We start from the raw sequence: 12575 nt of genomic DNA, 5'->3' as shown, positions 1-12575 counted from the left end.
GCCAACAATGTTCACGCGAATAGTGCAATTCACTTGCACTGTTCACGTGACCTCTTTTTTTTTATTATTTTTTTAGTGTGTTTATTTTTTGTGTATATATATTTTTTTTTAAAAAACTAGTTTAGAGTGAATTAAATTTACTCACATTGTCATGTAAACAATATTTTTTTTTCTCGAAAAATTAGTGTAGAGTGAATTAAATTCACTTGCACTGTAATATCAAATCAATTTTATTCTTGATAATATTTTATCTAATTTTATGAAGTAATAGCAATAGTTAAATCCATAACATTTAAATTAAAAACCATCAGTATTAATATATATTTTTAAAATTATTTTATAACCTTAATTTCAAAAGCACTCTTAACCAAATATATTAAACTACTTTTTATTCAACCTCAATTTCAACCACAGTTTTAACCAAACATCTATTTTTTCAAACCAACCTCAACTAAAAGTACTTTTTATAAAACAACTTTTTTCAAACCACAACAGCTATCGCAATACCTAACACACTCTTAATGTGGTACTTTTAATTTACAAGTTTGTTCAAACCTATATAACTGGGTATAAAATCATTAAAAAAAAAACTACTACAAAATTACTTGCTCACATTCCATCTAAATTTAGTTGCATAATTATTGTTGTGGATGGTGTTATTTTTTTTCCTATCACCACCACAAAATTACCTGCTCTCCTACCATCTAATTCAATTGCATAATTATTGTTGGGGGTGGTGATATTTTCTCTCCTCATCATCACTACTAAAAACTATTACAAAATTGAATGTTCATTATCATCTAATTTGGTTGCATAATAATTATAATGGGTGGTATTATTTTCTCTTGCCATTAATATTATTATTATCACTATCGCCACCACGATTTCAACCCTGACCATAACCACCATTATTATTATAAACATGCAACCATTATTACAATTATCACTACCAATGCTTTTCATGCATTGTTGAAACATTACATATTGTTTTTTTCTTGCATCACATCATTGAATCAACTAAGATCTTGGTCATAACAAAGTCGTCAAGTTGGCATGCACATGATTGCCATTGCTTGTTATAAGGCGTGGGTCTGGTTATAAAGAGTAAAATCAATTACCTTTTGTGCAAGTTCTTCTCTTAGCATAAAGTGAAGAAAAACCAGTAATGTGTTATTTATATGGAGTATCTCAATATGAATTATATATTATTTTCTTAATCTTGATTTTTATTTTAATGTCAGTGATAAAAATAATGTTTGATATTGCATTGGTTTTATATAATTTAAAATTAATTTGTTTTTAGATTTAAATTGGAATTAGAAACGCTCCATAATAATAATAATAATAATAATAATAATAATAATAATAATAATATTTTAATTAAAAAACAAAATGCTAATTAGAACATCATCAACGACATTGTTTTTTTATAGATATTTTTTACACCAACTTTAGAAATACTTTGAAATCAAAATTTAATATTCCAATAATTTTTTTTCAATTAGAACAAAATCGATGATATTGTTTTTTATTGATATTTTTACACCAACATAGAGTTATGTGATGTCAACTATCCAAAATAAAGATGAATGGAGGGGTTATATTGGTCACTCAACCGACCATCATGATCATAGTTTTTATGCTATCACTCATCAAACATTGAAAAAAAACGTTTCGTGTTAAACATCTAGACAAAAAAAAAACGGAGACATTAAACAAATTAATGGCATAATAGGGAATCAATCAACAACTTTTATGAGTGGAGGTACTTTATTAAATATTTCTTAATAGTATAGGGACCAATAAAAGCCATAACTACTCTTACAATCCAATAGGCTAATTCGTTATTCATCATGCTTTCAGTGCCATTTGTTTTGTTTTTAACACTTCAAAAAGATTTTGTTTATTATTTTTTCAATTTAAATTATTTTTTAATAATTTCTTTTACATATTAATATTAAAAATAAATAAAATATTATTTTAATAAATAAAAAACATTTAAAAAAACAACTACTATCATAATATTATATTACTAACTTGTTTTTCTGTATTTTTTTAAAAAATTAATTTTAAGTACTTTTTTATTATTTTAATATGTTAATATAAAAACTGAATTTTAAAAAATAAAAAATTAATTATTTTAATATATTTTTAAATAAAAAATATAAACACTTTTATTAGGAACTCTAACACTACCTTACAAAACCGAAAAACCTTGGCTTCTCCTCAGATCTGTCTCTCGCTCTTCCACTAGAATAAAAAGAAGCGGAGAGAAAAACATATCGCTTCTCTTAATTTCGCCATGGCCATGGCGATTAGGTCTCTGCTTATCTTTTTATGTATCCTATCAATTACAGTCCCTACCTTTTCTCTTTATGAAGATCAAGCCGGCCTCGTGGACTGGTAAGCTCCATTTGTCTTTCCATTAAATCGCTTCAATTTAGTAAAACTTGTTTAAACTTCCTATTCACTCAGTCCAAACTGAGCTGATTGCGTATTTTATTTGCTTCAATTTTCTTCTTCTCATACTATTACTTGTTAATTAATACTGTTGTTAGGTTGTTAGAATTTATTTTTTTGAATCAGTATTCAGTTTGATTGAATTGTGTTTAGGCATCAAAAGTACATAGGGAAAGTGAAGCACGCAGTTTTCCAAACACAAAAAACTGGTCGAAAGCGTGTTCTTGTTTCTACTGAAGAGAATGTTATTGCTTCTCTTGATCTCCGTCACGGCGAGATTTGTAAGTTTTTTTAATGAATTTTACCATTCAGTCTTTCATGTTAAATTACACTGCAGAAGTGTTTTTTTTTCTTTGTTTCCTATTTGTTATTTGAAGGGATTTGTTTTGTGCAGTTTGGAGGCATGTTCTTGGGACCAATGATGCTATTGATGGAATCGATATTGCCATGGGAAAATGTAATTATCATATTGCTGTTATGTGGTATTTGTTCTTGCTGCTGTGGAAGTGATATTTCCATTACATGTTTTTGCCGATTTATTAGTAGGTTTGCTTGTTTATGTTTTTCAGCAAACATTTAGCATCTTTCCCCCCCTAAATACTATGTGAGGTTGCTTTCACCACTCGCTTTGTCATCGTGTGTCTTACCAAAGGAAAGAATTGTTAAGACTGCTTCAATTTTTATGTTGAGTAAAGGACTTGAGAGAAACAAAAACAATGGGTATACGTAACAGTGATTTGTATTATCCACCTGATTTATAATGTATTGAAAAACCACTTTGCGGTTGTGTCATCTATTGAGCGTTGCTCCTTTTATTTTTATTTCATGTAGATTTGCTATTTGGTTTTCTGCTACAAGGCATGAAATCCAGTTATTGCAGTTATGTTGTTTTACTAAACTTTTATATCAATCTTTCAGATCTTATTACCCTTTCATCAGAAGGAAGCATTCTAAGAGCATGGAACCTTCCTGATGGGCAGATGTGGTGGGAATCTTTTCTTCAGGGACCAAGCAACTCAAAATCATTCTTGTTCACTTCGGTTAGTGATAACATATTATATTTTTTAAGCTCTTAATGAACATTATTTTATTGTCTAACTTAATCTTCTATACTCTCTCCTGTACTGCTATGGTTCTAATTCAAAAGTTAATTAAGAAATATGTGCTGTCTTCCTGCAAAATATAATCTTTCTTATTCCTCTTATCTTCATTTATTTCGGGTCATTGTGAAATCAGAAATTGCCATCCAATGGATCATAGTTTAGTTCCTCAATTGAAGTGTTATCTTGTGCTATGTTGTAGTCGCAATTCATAACACAATATCTTCCCTAATCTCCTATCATTCTTGCAAACCTGCCCACATATGTTATGCATTTCAGGATTTTCAAAAGAATTTGTTGTTAATGAAGTTTCTGATCTGCAGACAAGCATGAAAGTTGACAAGGACAACACAATCCTTGTTTTTGGTAAAGGAAGTCTCCATGCTATTTCAAGCATGCATGGTGAAATTGTTTGGAAGGTGGATTTTCCTGCTGAAAGGTCTGTCCAATTTGATGTTTTAAGTTCCACATGTTGTTTTCTCAATCTAACCCACACCATGCAATTGATGCTATTGTGATCCCCTTGGTTGCAGTTTTGAGGTCCAGGAAGTAATTCAGCACCATGACAGCAATACAGTATACGTGGTGGGATTTGTTGGTTTTTCACAGTTTGATGTATACCAAATCAATGCTAAGAATGGAGAACTCATAAAGCATGACAGTGCAGCCTTTGATGGTGGCTTTTCAGGGGAGGTTTCTTTAGTTTCAAAAGCCAAACTTGTGGTGCTGGATGCTGCAAGGTCAACTCTGTTAACAATAAGTTTTCAGAAGGGAGAAATCAGCTTTCAGAAAACATATGTATCAGATCTAGTTAAGGATTTCTCAGGGATGGCAGTGATATTACCTTCAAAACTTACTGGTTTGTTTGCTGTGAAAACCAATACAGCTACAACATTTATTAGTGTGTCAAGTGAAGGTCAGTTGGAGGTGGTTGACAAAATCAATCATGCAACAGTTATTAGTGATGCTCTTTCATTCTCAGAGGACCGACAAGCATTCGCATTGGTTCAGCATGGAGACAATGACATTCACCTCAATGTGAAGCAAGGTCATGACTGGAATAGTGATTTGCTAAAAGAGAGAATCAAGCTGAACCAGCAAAGAGGATTTGTCCATAAGGTTTTCATGAACAATTATGTCAGGACTGATAAGTCTCATGGATTTAGGGCTTTGATTGTGATGGAAGATCATTCATTGTTGCTGTTACAACAAGGTGAGATTGTCTGGAGTAGGGAGGATGGCCTTGCATCAATAATAGGAGTTACAACATCAGAACTTCCTGTAGAAAAGAAAGGTGTAACTGTGGCCAAAGTGGAGCAGAACCTCTTCGAATGGCTTAAAGTATGATCTGATTATTTCTCACAAGTTTAACTGTCTTACTGAAGATGAATATTGCCGAAAATCACTCTTTCAAGGCTTGAAATAGATTCTTGTTATATTAATCGAAATTCCTTACCTTTTTCTCCTCCCTCAGTCTCCATCATTTTTAAACTTTATTTAGTAGTAGAGTGAGGGATCTGAATAATTGTTAGATTGCTTTTGTTCTGGTTGCATAGGCAATCATTGTTTGCTATCATATTCACTCCTTTGTTTGAAGATTCATCTCATAAACTTCTTCACAGACTGTGTGATCTTGACACATGATATTTTGTTTGAAAATTCATCTCATTGACTTCTTCAGACTGATTTTGACACATGATATTTTGTTGTTCCAAGGGACACATGCTGAAGGTTAAGGGTACATTGATGCTTGCAAGTGCTGAGGATGTAGCAGCCATACAAGACATGAGGTTGAGAAGCTCTGAGAAAAGTAAAATGACCAGGGACCATAATGGATTCCGAAAGCTGCTCATTGTTCTCACTAAATCTGGGAAACTTTTTGCCTTGCACACTGGAGATGGACGAATTGTCTGGTCTCTCTTATTGAACTCTCTACGGCAATCAGAAGCATGTGAAAATCCAACTGGGATTAATGTATATCAGTGGCAGGTTCCTCATCATCATGCTATGAATGAAAATCCATCTGTTCTGGTAGTTGGCAGGTGCAAACCAAGTTCTGATGCGCCAGGAATATTTTCCTTTGTTGATACCTACACAGGGAAGGAGCTGAAGTCCTTTGGTCTTGATCATTCTGTTGCACAAGTCATTCCACTCCCGTTCACAGATTCAACAGAACAACGTCTGCATCTACTAATAGATACAAGTGGACAGGCACATTTGTACCCAAGAGCACCTGAGGCTGTTGCCATTTTTCAACTTGAGTTTTCCAACATTTATTGGTACTCGGTAGAAGCTCATAATGGTGTTATTAAAGGACATGGATTGAAGAGCAATTGTGATGGTGAAGTTGCAAACAACTATTGTTTTGGTACCAGAGAAGTATGGTCCATTGTATTCCCCTCAGAATCGGAAAAGATCATTACAACCATAACAAGAAATTCAAATGAGGTAGTGTTTAGTTTTTGGTCAATTTTTTACGATTACCATTTCTTTCTGTCTTCAAAGATTTATTCACTTTACGATTTATTAACAGCTTTTGCTGGTTAGTCTTTAATTTTCAGGTTGATTGGGATTACAGAAAACCTTTTAAAGGAGACAAGCAAGCATCATTTCCAAATATTGCATTAGAGTTGTTCTATGAGGATATGGACTTCTTGGCTAAATAACCTAGTTATGTGCAAAATATAATGGATCTTCATTTAACCTCTGACAAAATGTTGGGATTATGTTAACGAAAAGGTTTTCTCAGGCTTTGAATTAGAAGCTGTGTTTTTCAGGCAACCTTGATATGTTTTTAGGGTCTAAAAATCACAGTTTCTGTAGAGACCATTTCTTCTTGTTTCTTTATCAGAACCTCAATTTCTACCATTCAATTTTGTTGTACTGAAGGTTCCATTTGAAACTTCAGAGACAACATCAATAGGATATCTTGGTCTGCTAACACTATCCCATGATATGTTTAATTGAGAGCCTTCTGCATTTGTCTCCAGGCAGTTCATACACAAGCAAAAGTTGTTGCTGATCAAGATGTGATGTACAAATATATATCAAAAAATTTGCTTTTTGTGGCCACTGTCTCACCTAAAGCCAGTGGAGATATTGGATCAGCCACACCAGAAGAATCACATTTGGTCGTCTATGTTGTTGATACTGTTACTGGTCGTATATTGCATCGAATGAATCATCATGGCTCACAGGGTCCTGTCCATGCAGTAGGTTTTGCCTTCCACTTTTCATGTTTTGAATGATACGCATTACCTTATTTGTTTTCATTTTTTGCAGGTTTTTAGTGAAAATTGGATTGTTTACCACTACTTCAATCTCAGAGCACACAGATATGAGATGACAGTTATTGAAATTTATGATCAGTCTCGGGCAGTAAGTAATCATTCTTTACAATCTATGCAATATTGTTTTTTCTTCTTATTCTAAACTGGTTTACTTTTGCAAATTGAAATTCAGGACAACAAAGATGTTTGGAAGCTTGTTCTTGGAAAGCACAATCTCACTTCACCTATGTCTTCATATTCACGACCAGAGGTCACAACAAAGTCACAATCTTACTATTTCACCCATTCTGTCAAAGTGATAACAGTTACATCAACTGCTAAGGGTATCACTTCGAAGCATCTTCTTATCGGGACAATTGGTGATCAGGTTGGTTACAATCTGTTTAGAAATGGAGGTTCCAATGTCGTTTCCTCTTTGTTTTGTGACAACATTTGTGGTTCAATTATTTTTATTTACTGTTATTTAATACTGTACAGGTATTGGCAATGGATAAGCGTTTCTTTGACCCTCGTCGGTCAGTTAACCCCACACAATCAGAGAAGGAAGAAGGAATTTTACCTCTTACAGATTCATTGCCTATCATTCCTCAAGTGAGTTGCCTTACATCTTCTTCTCTTCCTTTACCCCTCCGGTCTTTGTCTCTCACAGTTTAATTTTTAATTTCCTCGAGAGAACACTGTCAGATTTCTGCTTGATCTACCTTCCCCAGAAGTGATCATGTCTGTACAAAAAAAAAAAAGGATATATTTTCATCTAGAGCTTGGAGTGATCCATTGTTGGATCCTGTCTTGTTTTCCTCCTGCTATCTTCCACCCAAAATGGTTTTTTTTTCCTTGGAAGATTTTGATTTGGTGACCAATGGCGCACACACAAAAAAACAGTAGCTAACTTGATACATGAGTTCAGCCCATGATAGAAGATCAGAAATCAAGCTGAATCAGGAAACGCGTGCTCGTCTCATTATGGAGCTGTTTCTTACTTAACAACTGCATGCTTTTATTTGATGATTTCACTGTTTTTAATGTAGTTCGTTAACAAACTGATCTGATTCTTCTTACTTCTTGCAGTCATATGTTACACATGCCCTTAAAGTGGAGGGGCTCCGAGGCATAGTGACAGTGCCTGCCAAGCTGGAGTCAGCCACCCTTGTCTTTACATATGGCGTGGATCTCTTCTTCACTCGCCTAGCACCCTCAAGGACCTATGATTCTCTTACAGAGGATTTTAGCTATGCTCTGCTGCTCATAACCATTTTCGTACTTCTCGCGGCAATCTTTGTGACATGGGTTCTGTCCGAGAAGAAGGATCTCAGAGATAAATGGAGGTGAATTCTTTTCTCGATGGTCCCCTGTACCCTAACAATTTTCTTTCTTGTTTATTTTACACTTCGAGTTACTTTCAGTGGAATCAGATTAGGAGGTTCACTCCGAACTTGTAATGTTAATTTTGTAGCATTTCCCTCTAATGGCATCTGGTAATTGCCATTATTGCATTGGTGAGCATGTAAATTTGACATTTCTAACGTAAGAAAATTGATATATTCCCATTCATGTTAGCTGAAGCAAGTGTCGAGGAGGGAAATGCTAAATGGGTAGAAAAGGTTAATAGGCTCTGAAAGAGAGCTGGTAAATTGGTTATATAAGAACGGGGAGCCTCAGATGACTGGATTTTGGTAACAATTGTGGTTTCTGAAACTGGGATAGAGAGATGGGCCATGCTCGCTCGAACGATTTTTGTAGTCTTGTTTGAGTCGCACCCACCTCTAGAGAGGCTATTATTATTGAAGCCCAAAAGACTTGGAAAAATTTTTGTAAGGCAGGAGGATAGATTGTTTTTTTTTTTTTTGAAAATTGACATAATATCTCATGTTAAAAAAAATATTTAGAAAATAGTATAATTTTAATAAAGATGACTTGAAAAAAAGAGAGAAAGAAACCGCAAACTAATAGTAACTTTAACCCTAAACTAATCTCAAATACAAGCCCTACATAATATCCTAATTTAAACCATAATTCTGAATAAAAAAAACAAACAAACTTTGAACATTAGTCACTCGTCTAAAGAACAAACACTAATCAATAACTTTAAAAAACAGATTTTAACTAAATATAATAAAATCTTCTGGTTTTTTGGGTTTTTTTTTTTATCTTTTAATTTTATTATTTAGTTTGGGGTTTTGATTGAATTTTATATTCAATTATTGAAATGATAATAAACCCTAAACAAATCAAAAGATAAAAACGGACAAAAAAAAAACAAAATATTTTTATTATATCTAGTTAGAGATTGTTTTTATGGTTATTCATTAGCATTAAGGTTTGTTTTTTAGATTTATAATTAATATATTATTTAGAAGTTGTATTTGGTATTAGTTTGGACTCAGAGTTAAGATTAATTTACAATTTAATTATTTTAATGAAAATTTTTATTTTTGTTAAAATTATTATTCTTTATTATATCTTTGTTAAAACTATTATTCTCAATTACATCTATATTAAAAAGGTAATATTTTTAAAATATTTTTTTTGTGGCTGGTGCATTTTTGTCATTAGAGCATCTCCGACGAAACGGTTAAAAGGATAGCCAAAATAAATAAAAAAACTTTACTTTTACTTTTTATTTGTAGTTTTAACTATTGGGTAAGTTATATAAATAACTAAAATGTATATTCTTGTTTTGAAATGTTATTTCTACACTTCTACATATAAAAGTTAAAAGTAAATGAAAGGATATCTATTCGTTGGAAGGACATGATTATATTATATAAAAATAATTAAATTAGTTATATAATTATATTAAAATTAGTTTAACATTAAATGTATTAAAAAAAAAAAAACTCTTCTAAATAGTTTTTTTCATTGAATCTATATAAACAAAAAAATAAAATTATATTTATACTATTCAATATATTTTTTTTTGGTTAATTAATTTCCTCTTTAAGCTTACAGAGGAAAAGTAGTTGTGGAAGGATCCATTGATTGGTGATGGTCATTATAACTGTACTTCATGATCTATCCTTTCTTACTAGTTAGTTTCTGAAAAGAGAAACAAAAAAATCTCATAAAAATCCATTTAGTCGATGAGATGTAATCCTTGCGAAGAAGAAGGTGAGTTTAAATACAGTTCTAGGGTAGGAAACACAAGATTGACAGCAAGGGAGAGAGTTGCAGTGCAGCAACTCTTTATTCTGCACAGCGAGACCTCTTCATCTAAAGTTTGCATTATCAACGCCTCAAAGATGGAAATGACACTGTAATTTGTTTGATCTCTTTGGAGCCTGTCCCGTCCACCTCCTCTGCCTAAAAAATGGAAATTAATGACACTGTAATTTGTTTGATCTTTTTTGGAGCCTGTCCCGTCCACCTCCTCCCAGTCAAGGACACACTCGCCGGCATCTCTGCACTGTTTCACCGTCCAAAGTACTCAGTTCCATAACCTCCCCCCTCTCTTCCATGATTCAGAACTCTTTAACAACCACTGCAATGGCTTCAAAACACCCTCCCCAAGAAACCAAGCTCTCTGTCTCTTTGCTACCATAAAACCCACCACCCAAAACTAAAAATCCAAGCCACCTCAACTCTTTTCCCGTGGTTTCGATCCTCCGCCAATGAATGCACATAAACTAATCTTAGTCCCACCACTCCTAACCCACCTTTTCTCCCTCTACCTCCCACCACAACAAGCACCGCCACCACATCCTCCCCAGCAACATTCTAACCAACCCCACCAAAAATCCCCGGCCTCAAGCTGAAACCTCTTCTTCCTCTTCCTCCTCCACTACAACCTCTCAAAGCTTCACCCAAGGCAGGTTCCCTCTCTCAAACTCCCCACCCCACCAACCCAAACGTCCTAAACCTGACCTGAATCAACGCTCCACCTTCTTACAACAATTGGCACCACTAGTGCAGTCCACCAACCACCAAGAACTCCTCCACATGGCTGAGCTACAACTTACCAAAGGCTTGGAATCCGAGCAATTTTCTGCTCTATATTTTCTCGAACATTCACTCGTATCCGACGCGCCATCCCACCAGGTTTGCTCAGTACCCGAATTAATACGCGGGTGGTGGCAAATTTGAAAAACAAAGGAGGGGCAAAACCGGCAACCAAAATCTTATTAGCCCTTTGCTTGTCGGAGGAGGCAGTGGTAGAGGTGGCGATGGAGCTCAACGGATTTCCAGCGGAGCGGGCATTAGCGGCGTTGGAGCTGACATTACCGTAGAGAAAAAATGAACTCCTGAAACTCCTGCACGAAAATAATATTTCAAATTTATTATTACTTGGAGCACATAAACATGAAACTATGTAAGGGCAACCTCTTTACGCACAAGATAGAGTTTTTAAATATTATTATGGATGCGTTTTTTAATTTTTTTAGCTGAGAAATTAAAAGTTATTGCACAGGTTTATTGATAGTTTTTCAAAATAAACTTTTATTTAGTTTTGTTGTAATTACAATAGATATTTGCAAGAAAAATAACAATTTAAATTCTCAAAGAAAATATATTTTATTATATGAATTTTCATTTTCTTATTAATGTATTTTATTTTTAATAAAAATATATATGTTCTTTTATTAGTAGCATATTTTTTTTAATAAAAAACTAAAAATCATTTTAAAAATATTTATAAAAATCTCAATTATATAAATTAAAGAGGGCCGGAAAAAATATATCTTTTCAATTAAAACTCCCCTCCTTCTTCATTTATTTCTTTTTTATATATAAAAACATGTTTGTGAGAATAATTACTTTTTAAATATAAGCTTATCACAAAAAGCAAGGTTTAATAAAAAATAGAAAAAAAAATTCATAACTCAATAATTTATACATAATAAAAGAAAAAAAATTAAAAAATACAAAAATATTATGTAAAATATTTAAAATAAAAATAACAAAATAAATATTTTATTCTCATTTAATATTCGCATGAAAATATTTGTTTTATAAATCTTGCATATTAGATTCATATATAACAATTCACAAAGTAATTATTAATATTATGATTAAAAAAAACACTAATCTTATTTAAAAACAATGGAAATCTAGATAATATTTAATTTTAATTATTTTTATTTATATCGAATTTGATTCAAATATAACAAGAAGTCAGGTGCTGCTGGCTTTAGAGGATTGACCCATATGCTTGACTAAAAAAAATATAAGTCTAAGAAGGTGTTTAAAAATGTGGTAGTAATTGTTTTTTAAAGTGTTTTTCATTTCTAAACATGTTAAAATAATATATTTTTTATTTTTAAAAATTATTTTTGACATCATCATATCAAAATAATTTGAAAACATTAAAAATATATTAATTTAAAACAAAAATAAAAAAAATTTCAAAAATTTTTAAAAGTATTTTCCAACCACAATGTCAAACACTGTCTAAATATGAATGTGAATATGCAATTTAAAACTTGCATGTTTGACTCTTCTTTTAAAATAATAAATTGTAAATTTGAAACTTGTTTTATTAATATGTGTTATATTAATATAATTTTTGAATAAATTTAGATTATGATAATAATAAAATTATAATTAAAAGGATTAATATAACATAAATCAATATATTTTTTTTTTTAAATCACTTTTATGTTTTATTTACGCTCAACCTTTAGCTTATAATGAGAACACCATTAATAACATCATTATTGCAATTAATGTCATTATTTATTTTATAATTAACATTATAATTATTATTAAAATAAACATTACAAATTAATTA

At 32.1% G+C, this 12575-nt stretch overlaps 1 protein-coding gene across 1 annotated transcript; it reads left to right on the top strand.

Moving 5' to 3' along the window:
- Positions 1–2203: 2203 nt before the first annotated feature.
- Positions 2204–8406, top strand: LOC118051028 (uncharacterized). Its single transcript, XM_035061532.2, has 12 exons — positions 2204–2403; positions 2614–2741; positions 2855–2917; positions 3379–3500; positions 3884–3999; positions 4094–4901; positions 5277–6008; positions 6551–6772; positions 6843–6938; positions 7023–7217; positions 7328–7441; positions 7919–8406. The coding sequence occupies exons 1-12, from the start codon at positions 2303–2305 to the stop codon at positions 8177–8179; spliced, it is 2958 nt and encodes a 985-aa protein (XP_034917423.1). The 5' UTR covers positions 2204–2302; the 3' UTR covers positions 8180–8406.
- The last annotated feature ends 4169 nt before the right edge of the window (positions 8407–12575 follow it).

The sequence above is a fragment of the Populus alba genome, chromosome 18 (genome assembly GCF_005239225.2).
Source record: "Populus alba chromosome 18, ASM523922v2, whole genome shotgun sequence".
NCBI classification, from domain to species: Eukaryota; Viridiplantae; Streptophyta; class Magnoliopsida; order Malpighiales; family Salicaceae; genus Populus; species Populus alba.
The sequence above is the reverse complement of the archived record's forward strand: the minus strand, read 5'-3'. Positions and strand labels throughout refer to the sequence as shown.

Bases quoted from the DNA above. Each gene is read 5' to 3' on its own strand.
- LOC118051028 (XM_035061532.2), top strand. From the start codon at position 2,303: ATGGCCATGGCGATTAGGTCTCTGCTTATCTTTTTATGTATCCTATCA. The intron at 4,000-4,093 runs GTCTGTCCAATT...CCTTGGTTGCAG, and splicing joins GTGGATTTTCCTGCTGAAAG to TTTTGAGGTCCAGGAAGTAA. The intron at 7,442-7,918 runs GTGAGTTGCCTT...TACTTCTTGCAG, and splicing joins CATTGCCTATCATTCCTCAA to TCATATGTTACACATGCCCT.